Genomic DNA, 18,620 nt, shown 5'->3' with positions numbered 1-18,620 from the left:
TAGAAAAGTTTTTCAGCTGATGGTGCAGCTGTTTACTTGGGAAACAAAAGTCAACAAATGTGTTTACATAATCAAATTTATTTGACACATAAAATGTTTAAGTGATGTGTTTCATACTTTTTGAAAATAAATTCATGCACCGATATTTTAACATATATCATACAGTGCAGGATTTATGAACATACATAAAATCATACCATATAAACGTTTACAAATAAGTTTTTCATGACACACGGACACTATTGCTCTTTAAATATGGTTGTACATTTCATCATTAATCAATTTATTGTTCTTTCACGTGGTTATTTCAATGCAAGATCTGATCAGCATGAAGAGTCTAGTACAATATAGGCAGACATGGTTATCACTCAGCATCACCAGTCACATGGTTACAGAATTGAGACTGCATAGGGACTCTACTGTGGGCCCAACAACCTATTCGTGGATTGATGTAAGGCATTAGTAAATTGGCATTTAAAAATAGCTTAATGAGTGATCTAATCCATTTAGAATGCTGAAGCACTTCTGTGGTAAATGTTAGTCTATTCTTTAATTGAAAATGCTTCATTTTACCTTTTCTCTAAACTGACAAATGCAAGTAGCCAGTAAATGTAGATCTCGAATTTGTGTTCACTGACCAGGAAGGACTAATAGGCATCTATGTGCTCAGAACGACCAATCCCTCACCAGCTCTCCTTTCAGTGAGCACTGTCAGCCACATCCTGTAGTCACTGGTCAGCTACATGGAAAGTGTGACTGAGGGGGCGTACAGATGGCTTCTGGTAAAGATTGTCCAAGTCATATTCTGTCATACAACCAACTCCAAGGAACTCTAACTCACTTTATAATTTTGATTTACCAGCTATTCCTTGGGTTTACAGTTTGTTCTGCAGGTAATTTTTTTATAATCTGGACTTGACCTACATAGTTACATAGTTCACCTGAGGCAATCAATGGAGTCACCTCAACTCCATTCTGGGTGGTACAATAAGGTGCAGCCTTGGGTTACCCCATTTATCTTAAGATTTAATGAGATAAGTCAGCTCATTCTCCTGGACCTTCCAGAGCCTTTTTTCCCTTCCATTTTATAGTAGAACTTTGTTTAATTTGAATTCTATTTTGGATTCTGTGGGTTTGGCACGAAACACAATGAAAACCCATGATTCTACCCCACCCCGAACTTCAGTTCCTTTGCTGCTCACCTTCCCATAAGCAGGTAACTGATGTCTTTCATTTAGGAAGCCTTGGCATGAACACAGGACAAGGGTGACATGCTGAATCTGCTAAGGGTCCTGCAGCCCTCCTCAGCTTTGAAGTTTTAGCACCATATGGAGAAAGGAGAAATTGGTGGGAGGTGAGACAGCAGCCCACACAACTGGAAACTTTCAAAGGCACTTAATGGATATAAAACTCTGCAAATGAAACATTAAAAAATTAAGTTTCTCAACTCCTTTATACATGGCTCATTTGGTTTTGAAAGCTAAATTGGAGAACAGAGGCTAGCGATATTTCTAGTACTTCGGTGCATCTAACTTAGGCTGTCTTGTTCAACTGATTTGTAAAAATGAACATTCTTGAAGTATATAGAAACAATAGCAAAACATCTTTGTAAAAGTTTTGATGCAAATTAAAAGCTACATATTGGTTTAGGGTAATTGAGGCTTCAAAATTTGTCAGCGGGCTACATCATCAGGATTTCTTTTGTCAATGTAGTTAGTATGTATAGTGTTTAGTCTCAGGAGCAGAGGCAAGCAGTCTTAACATTTTACAACTTGACCTTCCTTCATGGCATCACAGTTTTGGAGAGTCCAGATTATGGGAGCAGCTGTGTAACTTCCGCAGCATTTTGAGCTTGTGCGTCCGGGGCAGCATGGTAGGCATTTCCCAACGGCTGGTGGCAAGGAGGCACCTCAGCATGGCCTCTGCAGTTGCTGGCTGGTAGCAGCAGCAGCAATAAGAGGCTTCTGGCATTTACAGACATCGCCACACAAATACACTGAAAAGGCAGACCAAACAGTCATTTTGCATAGCTGGACGTCATACTTCTGTTAAGTGGCAAAAAACAATCTTGCCAAGTGCTCAAAAGTCAAGCTCAGGTGACGTATTGAACATTTTGACTTCAAAAGGTAAACCAGGGATCTTGCCACCAAATTAAGATCTATTGCTTTTTTTTTTTTTTTTAAAAGGTCTGGTTTTTCAATTGAGTTCTGTTTGGTTCTTTCAGCAGTTTGAATGTCTGTGCTGAATGTTGGTCCATGAGGACTTTTGCACTGTGATATCACACTCTCCTGTTATATTGAAAAGGTTTATCAACTCCACTTGAGTCAGAGAGCCCTTTCGAGTGTTTAGCACAGAGCCAGGGGTCACAGCATGCTCCTGTGCCTACAAAGGCCTATAAGCCCTGCATGGTTAAGGTCACTTCTAAGTCTTTTATATTAAAACAAGTCTGTATCCCCTGCACTGGGGTGACCAGTTCATTTGTCTCTTACTCCTAGCTTGTTGACAGTTTGGTTGGTGCTGCTTTGAATGGGTGTTTGCACTCTGCAGGGAGCTGCTGTCAGTACTATCTCAAGGGCTATAAGTGCCAGAAGTAGCCAGCACAGCAGGCTGGAGATGGGTGCTCCCAGGCAGGCCATCAGAAATACGCAGTGCTTTTGAGTGGGAAGTGGGACGAAATTCTTTATAGGTGCCTTTCTTACAACCTAACTCAGACCATTAGGAAGTATCAGAATGCATGTATTTCTTCTTTATCCCCTCAAGAGTTTTGCTTGGGCTGAATAGAACCCAGTATTCCTGCTACAATGAAGCTCATCAGAAATGGGGAAGCTGAGTGAGTTAGAATGACCTAGTCCTGTTCCTCTATACTATAAATAAATAAATTCCCAACACTGGTGATCAGCTGGGAGTTCTATGGATGAATTTCCCTTCTAACCTGATTATGCACAACAGCCCGTGGGCTGCCAAGGGCTCCTACTCCAATCAGCCGTCTCGGGTCTCAGCCACCTGTCCCTGTCCCCCGGCAGTACCCAGAGTAGCTATCACATGCCCACGTCATCCCAGAACAGCTCCAGTCACAACCATTGGGTTGACAGTCACCAAAGAGTAAATGCCTTATCTTGGAAAATACTTGCCTTCATGAGGACTCATGGAATTTCCTGTTTATTAGCCCAACATCAGCCCTTCCCATGCCCCTGGGAGAGGCTGACTCACAGCACGCCTGAGATGGGAAGGGAGAGCTGGCCAGGCCTGGGGAGTAAGAACTGGGTCAGCTAGGTTAGTACCTGCAGTCATCTCCTCCAGTGCTGACCACATACTTGTCATCATAAGAGAAACGGATGTTCGTCACGTGAGCTGAGTGACCGAAGTATCGCTTATGTTTGGCCTGTGAGCAAAAGTGAATGGAGACAGTTAAGAGACCCTGGCTCCTCTCAGCAACCACAGAGTACTTCCAGCACTCAAAGCCCCTGCTCCCAGAACCTTCCTTCACCGGGGACTCCCATTTGGTCTGGACTCATCTAAGCCAGCGTTTGGCTGACTTTCCTGTCTCTCATCCTTGCCCCACTTCCGGCCGTTTTATCCACCCTCCATCCTCCCTTCTGGCTTCCAGGACTGCCCCTTCAGGAGGTGAAAAATCATTGCCATATTTCCACAGTACTGCGACAGGGTTTCTCTGTGTCTCCCAGAGGTTCATCTAGATGTGGCCCCTATCTCTTGCAGATGGCAAAACAGAGAACCTGCAGAAAGGTTACTCTGAGGAAGACTCACAAATTTTTCTGTGCACGGAAAATCAAAGAGCTTCACCAGCCCAAAGTCATCTCCTGTGACAATGTTCAGGCCAGCGTGGGTCACACATGCACAGTTGACATCAGCTTTGTCTGCATTTCGTGGCCAGATTCCAATGACTTCATCTCCCAGGACACTGTTCCAACAGAAAGAAGGGTTAGGATAGAAGGAAGTCACATGCGAAGGTTTCTTGCAGTCAGTCATCACCTCCCAGGGATAAGAAAGAGAGGGAAAAGAGAGGGATGTTTAACATCAGGGTTCCCCAAGAGCCGGGCCGTGGACCAGGATCCTGGTCCATGGCCTGTTAGGAACCGGCCGCAGGGCAGGAGGTGAGCAGTGGTGGCTCCACCTCCTGTCAGATCTGCCATGGTATTAGAGTCTCATAGGAACCTACAACCCTAGTGTGAACTGAGCATGCAAGGGATCTAGGTTGCAAGCTCCTCATAAGGTGGAACAGTTTCATCCTGAAACCCCATCCCCGACTTGGTCTCTGGAAAAATTGTACTCCATGAAACTGGTCCCTGTTGCTGTTTTATGTAATTCCATACAGCCACGTGGCTCTCCTGGCATGAAAGCGTCTATCCTGTTCCCCTCTGTAGATTTGTGCCAGCTCTTACTGTTCCCCCTCTGCCTCAGTCCCCTACACTCCAAAAACAAAAGTTACCCCCATCTTTGATTCTCTCCCTGTTTCCTGTGGTCCCCTTGAATATGTGTGTGTTGGGGAGAACAGCAGGGGTTCCTTTCAACTCACAGGCTAAATGGCCTCTTTTCCCATGAATTAGCCATTGTTTCTCATCCTGCTAAGCAGGAGTCTGGCCCTCCCACTCCCTTCCCCTGGTGATTGGAGACCTCACTGTGCACTAGGATTGGCCAAGAGACGGCAGATGGTTTCCTGTTGAACTTGCTGGAAGGGGTTGGAGACTTGTAGGAGAAATTACACAAAAAGAGGGACTGCGCATTTCAAAAACCTAGGTCAGATGAAAGCCAGTGTTTTGCACTAGTGCCAAGAAGCCTCCTACCCTCACCCCCAAAAGACAACTCCATCTCTCTGCTTCTCCAGATCCTGCACAAACTTGGAGGCTGAGCCTGAGACAAGAGACTCCCTTGTGACCTTTTCCTCAGGTTTTTTCTTCCAGTCAGTCACCTTGTCCAGGAGGCCCAGGTGATCTTCTCAATGACCATGGCTTCAGTTACCTGCTTCCCCAGGGGGACCTCATGCACCTGGCGCTTATAGGCACCGGTTGACACCTGTAGGTAGAAGAGAAGCCATGTTCATCAACGTTCTTTCTCAGTTCCACAGACTCCCTTTGGGTGCACTGTTTCCCAGAACACTGGCCCAGCCTCTGCATCCTGAGGGCTTTTCTCCAAACCCAAGCTCAGCTCCAGGCTGCAAAGCCTATGGCCAGCCCATGGCAACACCAGCAGGCCATTTCCCCATCTTTCTTCTCATCCATTTTCTCGCTATTTTCCACAGTCCTAAGGCAGCGATTCTCTTGAGTGTGGTTCCTGACCAGCAACCTCAGCTGCGTCTAGAAACCTGTTAGAAATGCAAATTATTGGGCCCCACCCCAAACCTACCCAGACACTGAAAGGGTGGGGCCCAGCAATCCCGGCTATAGCAAAGCCGCCAGGTGTTTCTGATACACAGCAATCCCTGTTCTCAGGAAACCAAGAACCTTTGGGACAGAGGTAAGGCAGGTTTCTCACGGACAGCAGCTGATATAGGTGATCTCTGAGGTGTCTAGAACCTGACCCTTGGTCCTTTGGGAGTCTTCTAAGGGAAACAGACCACTTTTCCTACCATCAAGGACAGTTGCAGGGAATGGCTGCTGCCTTCCTCTTCAGCCTCCTCTGTCCCCGCAGTGTTTCTTCTGGAATGAGCTGGGAAGCTGAGCTCTTTCCTGCCTTGGGCCTTTCATGCAGATGGACTGGAACAATGTTCCCACCTCTCTGTTGGCTAACGCCTACACACCCTGCAGACCTCAGCTTAAATATCACTTGCTGAGAGGAAGTGCATCTAAATTCAGCACCTTGTTACATGCTCCCCAGAATGCTGTACTTTTCCTTCTTGGCACATAATCACAGTTTGTAATTGTATTTATATTTTGTGATTGTCTGTTCAGTGCTTGTCTTCTCTGTTACAGAGCAAGCTCCAGGAAACAGGGACTGAAACCGCCTTTGCAAAATGATGACTGAGACAGTGAAAGAGACCTAACTCCATCTTGCTTCCAACCTACAAGCTGTCCTTATTCATTCCCGGACTTAGGCTGAACTCACTTTGGGAGAGTTCATAGTTTATGGTTTAAACAAAGATGGTAGTAGCCCTTTCCCAAAGCAGACCTCCTTCTTGCCTGGGAACTAGATTGCCTTTGTAGGACTAACATCAGCCAAAAGATTAGAAATTACGGTTTAGGAGTCATGCAGCTGGAGGCCACAAGATTCTGACCCTCAAACTGCTCGTAAATTCAGTGCTTGAGACATTTTGCAGACCCTGCACTTGATGGATCAGCTGGCCCCACCCAGATCAATAAAGTGGCTCATCTGATTTTGTGGCCCCCCCCTCCAGGAACTGACTCAGTGCAGGAAGACAGCTCCAACCCCCTATGATTTCTTCTCTGACCAATCAGCACTCCAGGTTCTTCTCTGACCGATCAGCACTGGCTTCCCCTGACCCACCAAATTCTCCTTAAAAACTCGGCTCCCCCGAATGGTCAGGGAGACCAAATTGAGTAATAAAACTCCAGTCTCCCGCACAGCCAGCTCTGCGTGAATTACTCTTTCTCTATTGCAATTCCCCTGTCTTGAGAAATTGGCTCTGTCTAGGCAGCGGGCAAGGTGAACCCCTTGGATGGTTACCAGACCAGTCTCCTTTTGTCCATCTAAAAGTCTAGCATAGTGCCCGGTTCAGCAAATAGTTCAATGAATAAATACATCCTCTCTCCTTTTGCAGTGAATATCCAGCTCCAGGCCAGCTCACAAACACGGATTTGTTGAGTGCTGGAGAAATCATTCTGTTTTCAGGGGTCAGTCCCAGCAGTGGACCCCTCTCCCTCCCTTCCATTGGTCAGCTGCCCTGGAACCCAGGGATGAGCTTTCACTCCAGGCCCACTGGCTGGAGTCCAGGGCCCACGTATGGAGGGGCCATTCTACCCAGGAGAGCTTGGAAATGACATGAATAAATACCAGAAGTGGCACGAGGCTTAGGTGTAGCCCCAGAAAACTAGAAATCAGGAAACTCTGAAGAGGAGGTGGTGTCAGAGAGCCCAAGCTAAGCCATCACACCCCCAGTGACCTGCACGTGCACATCCAGATGGCCTGAGGCAACTGAAGATCCACAGAAGTGAAAATAGCCATAACTGATGACATTCCACCATTGTGATTTGTTTCTGCCCCACCCTAACTGATCAATGTACTTTGTAATCTCCCCCATCCTTAAGAAGTTTCTTTGTAATTCTCCCCACCCTTGAAAATGTACTTTGTGAGATCCACCCCCTTACCCCCAAAACATTGCTCTTAACCCCATCACTGCCTATCCCAAAACCTATAAGAAATAATGATAATCCACCACCCTTTGCTGACTCTCTTTTCGGACTCAGTCCACCTGCACCCAGGTGAAATAAACAGCCATGTTGCTCACACAAAGCCTGTTTGGTGGTTTCTTCACGCAGACATGTGAGACAGTGAGGGGCAAATTAAAGATGATTAGGGCTTGTGTTTCCTGCTTTTCTTACTCTTCACTATTTTAAATTCTCTAAGTCTCTGTTTCTACATTTACAAAACATGAAAAAAGTAAATACTTAAGGAGTTCTGGTGAAGAGTGAGCACATTGCCTGGCACACAGTAAGGACTTGATTAATATAGGCCATTATGATTATTGCTGTTATTGGTTGCCCCAGATATCAGTAAACCCCAAGCATACCTGAATGTATTTGCCATCCGCAGAAAAATCCATCTGAATGACAAAGCTTGGAATATCTTTGCAGTAGCCAATACGGTTCAGATTTGTGCCCTGAGTGAGGTCATAGAAGTCAACTGTGTGTTCAGAAGAACCAACGGCTAAGAATCGGTTGTCTGGGCTGATTCTAGAAGAAGCAATCCAAGAGCAGGGTCCATGAGGAGGGCTGTTTGGGGCTGGTCAGGCATGAAGGCTGCTCTGACAGGTCTTCCGGGCCCAAAGGCAATGAGAGCCGCCTTGTGACTCACATGTGGTCACCTCTCCTGGCATTCTATAGAATTCAACAATTTATCTGCATCGAATCCCCAGGAAATATGGTAGAATGACATTTACAAGTAATTTTAACCACACTTATATGGAAATTAGCAAAGCCTTGTCTGAGAACGAGCGTGGGAGAAGGTATTCTTTCATAGGTGACTTGTTGAAAGTGACTCTCTCACAGCTGAGTTCTTTATTCCAGCCGTGGCTGGAATGGGAACCACTGGTAAGCAAAATGCTCGCCTTTCTCCCCCACGCCCAGACCACCCACTTAGGTACCTGATATCTTGGATAGCAGATTTCCGGTCTCTTTTTTTCCCCCAGACTTTCAGGCTGTTCACCAACAAGATGACAAACTCTCCATTCTTCATGCCAATGGCCACCATCTCCCCGTCAGGGCTGTAGGCTGCACACCTGGCTGCGTGGCCCAGGCTCACCTTGTTTAACAGCTTCTGCATTGATGCAAAGGAAAGTCACCTGAGCCCTTGGCCCCCTCGGCTGGTCTCCAGGAGACATCGTGCACCAGGCCAGAGAAGTCAGGCTGACTTTGCAGCCATTGCAGGCCACCAAATCTCTTGCTTCTTAGAGTAAATGTCCCTGAATAACTGAGGTGGGCTGTACGTTTTGATTAGAGCAGCTTGGGGGACAACAAGTTTTAGGGCTGTGGCTGGCAAACTTTTTCTGTAAATGATTAGACTCTGTGGGCCATAAAGTCTGTCACAACTACTCACCTCTGCCTACTGTAGCACAAGACAGCCACAGTACCTGAATAAAACAGGGCAGCTGGATTTGTAGAAACAGGCCACAGGCCAGATCTGGCCTTTAACTATAGATTGCCAACCTCTTGTTTAGGGGAAAGAGTTTGAGCTTCTGCCTCTGCTGGTTCAAATTCTGAATCCTGGCCCTGTCACTTATTAGCTGGGTGTGTTTGGGTAGATTACATCTCAATTTCTCTAGTTTTACTAATAGCGATGTTAATAAGGGCTTTGTGAGGTTATTGTAGGCACTGATCATGTCCATGAAGCAGCTGGGGTTATGTAGGTCGTCAAGTAGTGACAGCTGTTGCTGATGATGTTTAATAAATAATTACAGAAACTAACTTAGGACTCTAACAACCATACTCAGACTTTTACCTGTCTATTCTGGGACTATGACACTAAAAATACAACATTTACCAGCCATTTTAAAATGAAACCAAGCATTTTAATTAGTAGAACCTGAGTACTTGTTTTAACACTGGATAAGGCATGAAGATTGGGAAGAACCCTTTGTTTCCTCCCACCCGCCCCCTCCACCCAGCTGCTGCTTGCTATTTCACAGTTTTACTCCACATGAACTTTAACACGGCCTTCCCAAACTCTAAGAGAAACCTTGTTGGGATTTTGACAGAAATACATTAGGCCCATTTGGGAACACTGACATTTTAAATCATTTTTAGTCTTCTCATCCAGGGAAAACATCATTTGTTTCTATATTTTTAGTTTTGTGGGTTCTTTCATGACAAGAGAATAATCGTTGTCAAATATATTGTTTAGATGGGGTGTGGTGAGTGGGGCTTCTTTTATTGTTAGGTTTTCTACCTTGATCTCCTATCTGGCCCCATCCCCGTCTCTGCCATGATGCTGGCTGGGCCTCCCCTCGCTCAGCTCCCACGGCCGGCAGCCCACTCGTGGGCATCTGAGTGTGGGCAGAGTCGGCCTCACCTTGTCAGCCAGGTCCCAGATCCGGGCTGTGCCGTCGTTGCTGGCAGAGATGAACAGGTCCTTGGAAGGGTGAGTGGCCAGGCCCCAGATCTCCCCTTCCATGTGACCATCAATCAGGATATTAGAAGCAGCATTTTTTTCACCAACTTCAATTATTTCTCCATCTTTGGTTCCCACTAAGATTTTTCCCTGTTGTAATTGAAACACTATTAGAAAAAGGACAAACAAAACACAAGTAACTTGGGAAAATGCCTTTGCAGGGTTAATATTAAAACAGGAAGGGGTGAGAAGTGTTGTTTTTGTTTTTGAGACAGGGTCTCACTCTGTCACCCAGGCTGGGGTGCAGTGGTGACATCTTGGCTCACTGCACTGCAACCTCTGCCTCCTGGGTTCAAGTGATTCTCTTGCCTCAGCCTCTCCAGTAGCTGGGACTTCAGGTGCCCACCACCACACCCGGCTAATTTTTGTGTTTTTAGTAGAGATGGGGGGGGGGGGTTTTACCATATTGGCCAGGCTGGTCTCGAACTCCTGACCTCAAGTGATCTGCCTGCCTTGGCCTCCCAGAGTGCTGGGATTACAGGTGTGAGCCACCACGTCTGGCCAGTGTTTTGTTTTTAACAACAAACCGTCCATTCCTAATTGCTCTTCTCCACCCTTTCACTTTGCCTTTTCTCCATCAGCTACCTCAGGTGAGAGCTTCAGCACAGACCTGACCTTCAGCACAGCTCTCACCTGGGTGAGAGCTCCATCACCCAGCCTCTGCTAGAATATTCCAGTGACTGCAGAGCAAAGCAGCCAATTCCTGTTCTTGGACAGCTCAAACTCTTAGTAAGTTCTTCCTTCCACTGAACGAAAATCTGCTTCCTGGCCAGGTGTGATGACTCACGCCTGTAATCCCAACCCTTTGGGAGGCCGAGATGGGTGAATCACCTGAACTCAGGAGTTCGAGAGCAGCCCGGCCAACATGGCAAAACCCCATCTCTACTAAAAATATAAAAAATTAGCTGGGCGTGGTGGTGGGCGCCTGTAATCCCAGCTACTTGGGAGGCTGAGGCAGGAGAATCGCTTGAACCCAGGAGGCATAGGTTGCAGTGAGCTGAGATCACACTGCAGCACTCCAGCCTGGGCAACACAGCAAGACTGTCTCAAAAAAAAAAAAAAAAAAAAAAAATCTACTTCCTGATAACAGGCTCCAGGTGTAGTCCTGCCTGCATGTCCCATAACTACCCTTCCAGGTGGGCATCACTTAGCTATTTAAGAACAAAATCCCCAGTCTTGAATCACGTGGTATTCCACATCTGGTTTGCCTTTTTCATGGAGAGCCTCTAGAAAGCAAATTCTTAGACTGATATTCAAAAACATAAACACAAGGTATTCGATAGAGGTTTGGAGATTGGCTTTTGAGTGCATCAAATCTCCTGGGGGAATTTAAATAGAAGGAAATAGAAGGGAACATACAGGTCAAGGCCCCATCCCTGAGATTCGGATTCAGATTTTGGTCCAGTCCCAGGTGGATGCCCGGACATCCATACTCTTTAAAACTCACCAGTTATTTTGGATGTGCTGCCAAATGTGAGTTGGAAACCAATGGTTTTGAGTCAGACAGTTTAGTTTGGTGGCCCTTACCTCTTCCTTACTGACCCTATAACTTAGGGCATAGGCAAACTATTTAGTATCTCTGAGCTTATGAGAGTATCATCTATAATACTAGTAGCTAACATCTCCTGAATGGGACTATGTGCCAGGCAAGATGAAAGGCACTGTCAATGTATAAATATGTGACCCTCATGACAAACCTGTGTACTGGACACAAAAACATTAAGGAACACACCCAAGGTCACACAACTGGTTCTTCCTGGGGGAGTCTGACTCTTAAACTGCTTCTCACTACAGCACAATTCACATCTTGAAGCCTTGTTTCAAGGATTAAACCAGTCCAGGGAAAGTGCCTGGCTCGGAAGGTACCTACACTTCCCCCTTCCCTGGCCCAGCCCCCAGGAGAGCTGGCTGTGCTCACTTTTCCACGGCACACAGAGCGCACACACTCCACCAGCTGCCCTGTCTCCAGCTGAAAGGCCCGGCAGCGCTTCATCTCCTGGTCCCACAATTTTACAGCACCTCCTTCTTTGGTCCTAAAAAAGATTGAAAGGGACTCAGGCTGTTAACCCTCATCCTAAGACCCACTCCTGCCTCCAGGCCTCTCCTCTCTTTCCCAGGCATCAGGGTCCTGGCTGGTTGGAGCCCAGAAGGACAGTCCCTCGGGGGTCTGGACCCTCCAGGCAGCCTCCCTCTTATGCCCTGCTGCTGAGCAATCCCAACCTCCTGAGCTTGCAGATTTCCTAAAATGCCTTCGAATGCTACTATCTTGGGAGTAAAGAAAACGTAATTTGGAAATTCAGACTTTTTATTAGATTAGAACACAGAAACGTTTCTCCTGTCTTCAGGCTTCGCTTCCACATCTCCCCTCTCCTTCCTCCATTCCTCCACAGAGCTACCAAGAATAACATTTTATCAACAGCAAAGTCACTGTGGTTTGTTCAAGAATACCTCTCAAGATTTTGTTTTTAATTTTTATTAATTTATTTTGAGATGGGGTTTCACTCTTGTCACCCAGGCTGTAGTGCAATGACACAATCTCGGCTCCGCCTCCTGGGTTCAAGCCATTCTCCTGCCTCAGCCTCCCAAGTAGCTGGGATTACAGGCGCCCACCACCATGTCCAACGAAATTTTATATTTTTAGTAGAGACGGGGTTTCACCATGTTGACAAGGCTGGTTTCGAACTCCTGACCTCAGGTTATCTGCCCACCTTGGCCTCCCAAAGTGCTGGGATTATAGGGGTGAACCACTACACCTCTCTCGGGTTTTTAAACTACCATCAAACCACCTTTGCACTCCTCTCTTCCTTCTGAGGATCTTGACCAAGGGCCCTCTTGGAGAGAGAGCAGACTGATCTTCCTAAAGCAAAAAAGATAGGAGGATGACAATCTGCATTTTCTCCAAGTTGGGGACACTTCTGTCAGTTTCTCCCAAGATAACAACAAACAACAAGTTGTTTCCATAGGAGCTTTGGCTTACGGCCGCTCTTTTCCGCCGGTCACTATGAGTCCATCCCGAAGGGTTGTGTACATTGTGAACACGGGGCCTGTGTGAGCCTTGGCCACCAGCCGGATGAGGAAGTGGTCCTTCCACACGTAGACGTCTCCATTGATGGCACCCGTGAAAGTGAGGTTGTTCTGTAAACAAAAGAACATCTTCTATACCTGGAACACACTCAAGCTGGTCCCTCCCCAGGCATCCGTTCTCTCATTAAGGAACCACAGCTAGAGACGCAGACATGCCAAGGTGGTTTGATCTTTTTGTGCTAAGGAAAGCAGCAGAAATTGCAGAGAAACCACCGAGAGCACATCACAAGGTAGTCCACCTGGCTTGGAAATTAACTATATGTAATTGGCTTGGGCATTTGACTTTCCCTCTGAGCACAGCTGTGCATTAGCAAGGATTTCTCTTCCATGAGCACTGCCCAAATGACAGGAGGGGCAGGGGTAGACTCTGGGCCAAAGGACACTTTCCTGGAGCTCCTCTATGAAAGGGAGAAACCCACTCCTGGAGGACCATGAAGTGACTGTGTTCCAACATGTCCCCATTTTGGAGCCTGCATTGACTGAGGGCACCCCATAGCTCACTTAAGGGTGGCAATTGGGGGCATCTGTGGCACAAGAGGGCTGGGAAGAAAAAGGATCATTATCTAGCAGTGGAAATTGGTCCCAATATTCTCTGGGGCTTGCAAGTCAGGGTTGCCCTTACAACAACAAACCTCCTGTCCTGGGTGGGTGTCCTACCTTTTCTGGTTAATATTTTAAGAAAAAAAAAAAATTGGCTGGGCGAGGTGGCTCACGCCTGTAATCCTAGCACTTTGGGAGGCTGAGGTGGGTGGATCACCTGAGGTCAGGAGTTCGAGACCAGCCTGGTCAACATGATGAAACCCTGTTTCTATTAAAAATACAAAAATTAGTGAGGCATGGTGGCGGGCGCCTATAATCCCAGCTACTTGGGAGGCTGAGGCAGGAGAATCACTTGAGCCTGGGAGGTGGAGGTTGCAGTGAGCCGAGATTGCACCACTGCACTCCAGCCTGGGTGACAGAGCAAGACTGTCTCAGAAAAAAAAAAAACATATCTATCTATATATATAGATAGATATAAATATCTATCTATATATATAGATAGATATAAATATCTATCTATATATATAGATAGATATAAATATCTATCTATATATATAGATAGATATAAATATCTATCTATATATATAGATAGATATAAATATCTATCTATATATATAGATAGATATAAATATCTATCTATATATAGATAGATATAAATATCTATCTATATATATAGATAGATATAAATATCTATCTATATATAGATAGATATAAATATCTATCTATATATATAGATAGATATAAATATCTATCTATATATATAGATAGATATAAATATCTATCTATATATATAGATAGATATAAATATCTATCTATATATTGTCAACCCATCCATATGTGCTACAGAAACGGAACAATGGTTGCAAATAAGCCAGTACAGGAGCTAATGTGGAAATGGCTTTCTTGGCCAAACTCCCCTCCTGCCCATGCCCATGCCCATGCCCAGGGGGCCTGGGTCCCCTTCTCAGGGAGCAGCTGCTAGAACTCACAGCACCGAAGGCCACGGAGAGCATCGTTTGCATTTTGGCAGCTCCCAGGGACCCGATGACCCCTTTCTTGTAAAGCAAGGCGCTGCCTGCCAGGGTCCAGAACTTCATATGTTTGACCCCGACAGATACAAACTGCGTGTCTGAGTCAGGGCGAAATTCCACCACGAATATGCGCTCCAGGTGACCCCCTCGGCTGGCAACCTTGGCACCTGTGTGGGTGACAGAGTCCAGTGAGGCTCCTCATTGCTTCATGGGCCAGGCAGGGGGAGCCACAGCCCAGGAGGTCTCCACCCCAGCAGGCTTGGGGCATGCCTCAGTTCTTCTTTACAGCACTTTCTCTCTCTCCTTCAGATACTACTCCCAGGTAGCAGTGGGGAAAGTGTGTCTGGGAAGTTTCCAGAGCAGCAGGTGCTGGTAACAGATCCCCGCACCCAGGTATTCATGAACGTAGCAGGAAAGGATGGCCTGTGAGACGGAAGCTTCCAGATATGAGAAGGCAGCAAAGTGGCTTAAAGATATCACCCATCCCCCTTCCATCAGTCCCCAGCATCACCACAGGAGTCATCCCTGCACAGGACAACAGAGCTGCTCCCAGAGTGCCACTGGGACTCACATTCCTCTAGACAGCTTTTCTTTTTTTATTATTTCTAAGATTCTCCTGCATTTTCTTTCTTTCTTTCTTTTTTTAAGCTCCCCATTTTCCTTTGTATTTTGTGGTGTTTAGGTTTAAATTTTTTTTACCTTTTAAGTACTAGTTTTTTCCTCAACCCCATTTATTTGTTTTTGACTGTCTCTTGAATTTTATTTAACCTTCGTCTTAATAAAATTCCAACTCTACCACTTACTTGTAGAACAACTTTAGACAAGTTATTTAAGCTCTCTGTGCTTCGGTTTCCTTACCTGTAAGATGGGGCTAATAATCGTTCCTATTTCAGCAGGTGCAGTGCAGATGAAAAGAACGGACCTAAGTGAAGCCCTGAGCACAGTGCTTGATAATCTGCGTAATCATGTCTTAGCCAGTATTATTATTAGTAGTAATAGTATTATCATCATAACTCCTTTAGCCCCTTTTAAAATTTCTTGGCTTCTATTCTTTTAGCCTGTATTTTAAATCCACCTTTTTAAAAATCTCATTATTTTTAAGTTCTCGAGTTTTAAATTTTTGTTTTAAACCTGTTACCTTTTAACTTACTCTGTTTTTGTTCCAATTTCTTAATTGTCAACCCCCCCCTTGATTATTCACACACATATTTGTTTCTTCTTCGTTCTCATCACTTCACGTATGTTTTTATGACAGCTTTCTAGCACCATGGTGGTGGGTTTTGGTGTAGCTGGGCCCTCTGATACTCCCTCAAAGAATCTCTTTCCGGGCGAGGCTGGGGAAAGCCACAGAGTCCTTCTCGCAGCTGTAATTCTGTCTGCATATGGAATCCCTGACTTACTGTAACAGATCTCTCTCTACTTAGGGCTCAGAGGTTTTAAGATCCACGATCTTCAAGGACACCATAAACAAAGTAAGACAACAGACGGGAAGAAAGCATTTGCAGTGCTTGTAAGATTCAGAGGATTAACACTGAAGATCTATAAGGAACTTATAATTATAAGTAAAAGACAAACAACCCTCCCACCTCAAGTAGTAAAAGGATTTGAGCAGGTGAATTACAAAAGCAGCATACAAGTGGCCAATAATGAGATGGAAAGAGGATCCAGCTCACCAGTCATGGCAGAAGTGCAAACATACAATGAATTGGATATTTTTTTAAGGCCACTGTTTGTATTTTCCTTGTTTTCATTTCATGGACACTTATACTTGTGGAGACCCCTGTATCCCTCCTTGCATTGGTTTTTAGTCTGCTTAGAGCAAATTACACATATACCTAGGACCTGACAACATGGATTTTATGTAATAAGTTCATTTTTAGTTCTATTTTATTTTTACCTATACACACACACACGTTCCCCAAAATAATCCTCTAATAAATGAAGAATGAATAATTGGCTCTGGTGATATACAAAATGTATATAAACCTCCTCAAACACAGGGTATTTATCTGTAAGTAAGACTTGAAATGAAGGCAAACCCACACTGGAGAAGGAAGGGAGGAGAGATGACATGTCCGTGGTCAACCCGGAAGAGGTGGTGGCTGGTGATATGTCAGATATCAGCACTGGCTCACAACCCTCTGTACAAACAAGAGCAGGCTCCTCTTTTCCCTGGGAGCTTGTTTAAAAGCCCTGGCTCCTCTAAACCTCCCCTGGGAGGTCAGAAGGGACCCTGGGTGAGCAAGAGTCTGCTGGGGCAGGCCAGAGCGAGCAATGCTTGGAGGACAGGTAGAGGGAGTGAAAACTGTGAGCCTGAACCTAAAGAGACAAGGCTGTGCAGCGGGACCAGTGTGAGAGCTTTCTTCCAAGGATCTAGGAACAGAGTTAGCAGCACAAAAGGAAAACATAATGAAGCAATTTATGTCCCCACATGAGGGGCTTTATGCAAGAGCTTTCTGACAGCATGTGGGCTGCCTTGTGAAGTGATGAGAACCACATCCTTGAAAGTATTCAAGCACAGGACAAAGGGGTGCATTTGGAGGAATTTCTCCTTAGGATGGGTCCGGACTGTGCAGGAAGTCTTCTCTAGTTCTTCCCATTCCAAGATGCTCTATATCTATCATTTAAAATGTTCAGTTTCTCTGGGCTGAGTCTGGTCAATCAGTTGGCCACTTGACATCACAAGGAATGAATCTGCACCCCTGAGATACTGACTATACAGCCAACTGGGTGAGATATACTGGTGAACAAGAGAATGGGAAAATGTGGTTTCCTAGAAACATGAGAGATCATGTCACCTTCCGAAGGAATATGGTATCATCACAAATGTCTGCAAGCTGTCAGCCTCTTTTCCTCACATGGGGTGCTTAGGAAGGACTGGAACTTTCCTTCCATTGTGCTGATCTCTTTACAGCCTCCACGCACCACCCCCTCCACGGGAAGATGAGGAGATAATGGGACTCCAGAGCCCTGGATGGGAGAAGTGCCACCCCTGCGCTTGCCTGGTAGGGCGTGTCCCAGATACAGGCTGCCCGGCTGCAGACAGACCTCATTAATGTCCTGACTAATTGGATCCGCTTTTGCCAGGGCAGTACCCAACCTGAGAATATACGTGGAAGATTGCACATCTTTAGTTCTAAGATGACCATACATTCAGTTGCACCTTGTGTGTGTGCATGTGTGTGAGGTGTGTGTGCATGTATTGGGGGAGGACAAGAAAGAAATCCTGTTACAGTAAATGTAAACCTTGATCGTAAGATAAATCCCTATTTCAAACGTGTTAAAATGTTAAAAAAAAATTTAATTGCTTCTGAGACTATGATAAAACATTATCCCATTTCCTAAACTAAAGCAGACAAAGTGATAAGGCTGTAGTAGGATCCAGGGGCCATCAGAAAGAGCACGGAAGATGAGGACCCTTGGGTAGGAAGGTGGCTAAGACAGATGTCAGGGAGGCTGCTGCCCTCCGAGGAGGAGGGCTGCCAACATCGGGGCACCGTGCCAGTGCCCCTTCACTAATGGGCCCTAGAGTCCCTGGCCAGCCTCCTCCTGGCCCTGGGACCCTGGGATGCAGTGGCATCAGTGGGGCAGCTATACCAGGATCCCCAGTGCCCTGTTTTCCACTTGCCCAGCAGCAGTCAGTGCCTACGGCAGGCTTCGGAGTGAGGCAGATCTGGGTTCGAGCCCAGTCCATGCCACAGGCAGACACCCTGGAGGGACAGAAAACCCAGTGCTGGTTTACCTTCCTGCCATCGCCAGACAGTGATGGTGTGCTCAGGGTCCACTCCCACTGACACCAGGAGCTTTCCGGTTGCACTGAAGTTGACATAATTCACCCCCTTGGAGTGGAAGCAGCGCAGCATGGAGAGGGTGTGTTTGGTCATGGCGTCCCACACGTGGATGGAAGGTGTTGTCCCTGAGTGTGGAGAGGCATGACAAAGAAGATTGATGAATGGCAGAGCCAAGGCAATGGTTATGTTCATGTAAAAGCCTTTGTTGTTTGTTTGTTTGTTTGTTTAGACGGAGTCTTGTTCTGTTGCCCAGGCTGGAGTGCAGTGGCACCATCTCGGCTTGCTGCAACCTCCGCGTCCGGGATTCACATGATCCTTGTGCCTCAGCCTCCTGAGTAGCTGGGATTACAGGCGCCCACCACCACAACCAGCTCAT

At 46.1% G+C, this 18,620-nt stretch overlaps 1 protein-coding gene across 1 annotated transcript in view; it reads right to left on the bottom strand.

The window, feature by feature from the left end:
* Positions 1–58: 58 nt before the first annotated feature.
* Positions 59–18,620, bottom strand: part of EML6 (EMAP like 6) — a 254,718-nt gene continuing 236,156 nt past the window's right edge. Inside the window, 11 exon segments of the mRNA XM_010378900.2 lie at positions 59–1,996; positions 3,282–3,382; positions 3,766–3,919; positions 4,928–5,031; positions 7,703–7,865; positions 8,276–8,448; positions 9,700–9,888; positions 11,717–11,831; positions 12,776–12,933; positions 14,412–14,620; positions 18,196–18,369. Coding sequence (XP_010377202.2) covers positions 1,972–1,996; positions 3,282–3,382; positions 3,766–3,919; positions 4,928–5,031; positions 7,703–7,865; positions 8,276–8,448; positions 9,700–9,888; positions 11,717–11,831; positions 12,776–12,933; positions 14,412–14,620; positions 18,196–18,369 — 1,565 coding nt within the window. The 3' untranslated portion in view covers positions 59–1,971.

This window comes from Rhinopithecus roxellana, chromosome 17 (assembly GCF_007565055.1).
Source record: "Rhinopithecus roxellana isolate Shanxi Qingling chromosome 17, ASM756505v1, whole genome shotgun sequence".
Lineage (NCBI taxonomy): Eukaryota > Metazoa > Chordata > Mammalia > Primates > Cercopithecidae > Rhinopithecus > Rhinopithecus roxellana.
The sequence above is the reverse complement of the archived record's forward strand: the minus strand, read 5'-3'. Positions and strand labels throughout refer to the sequence as shown.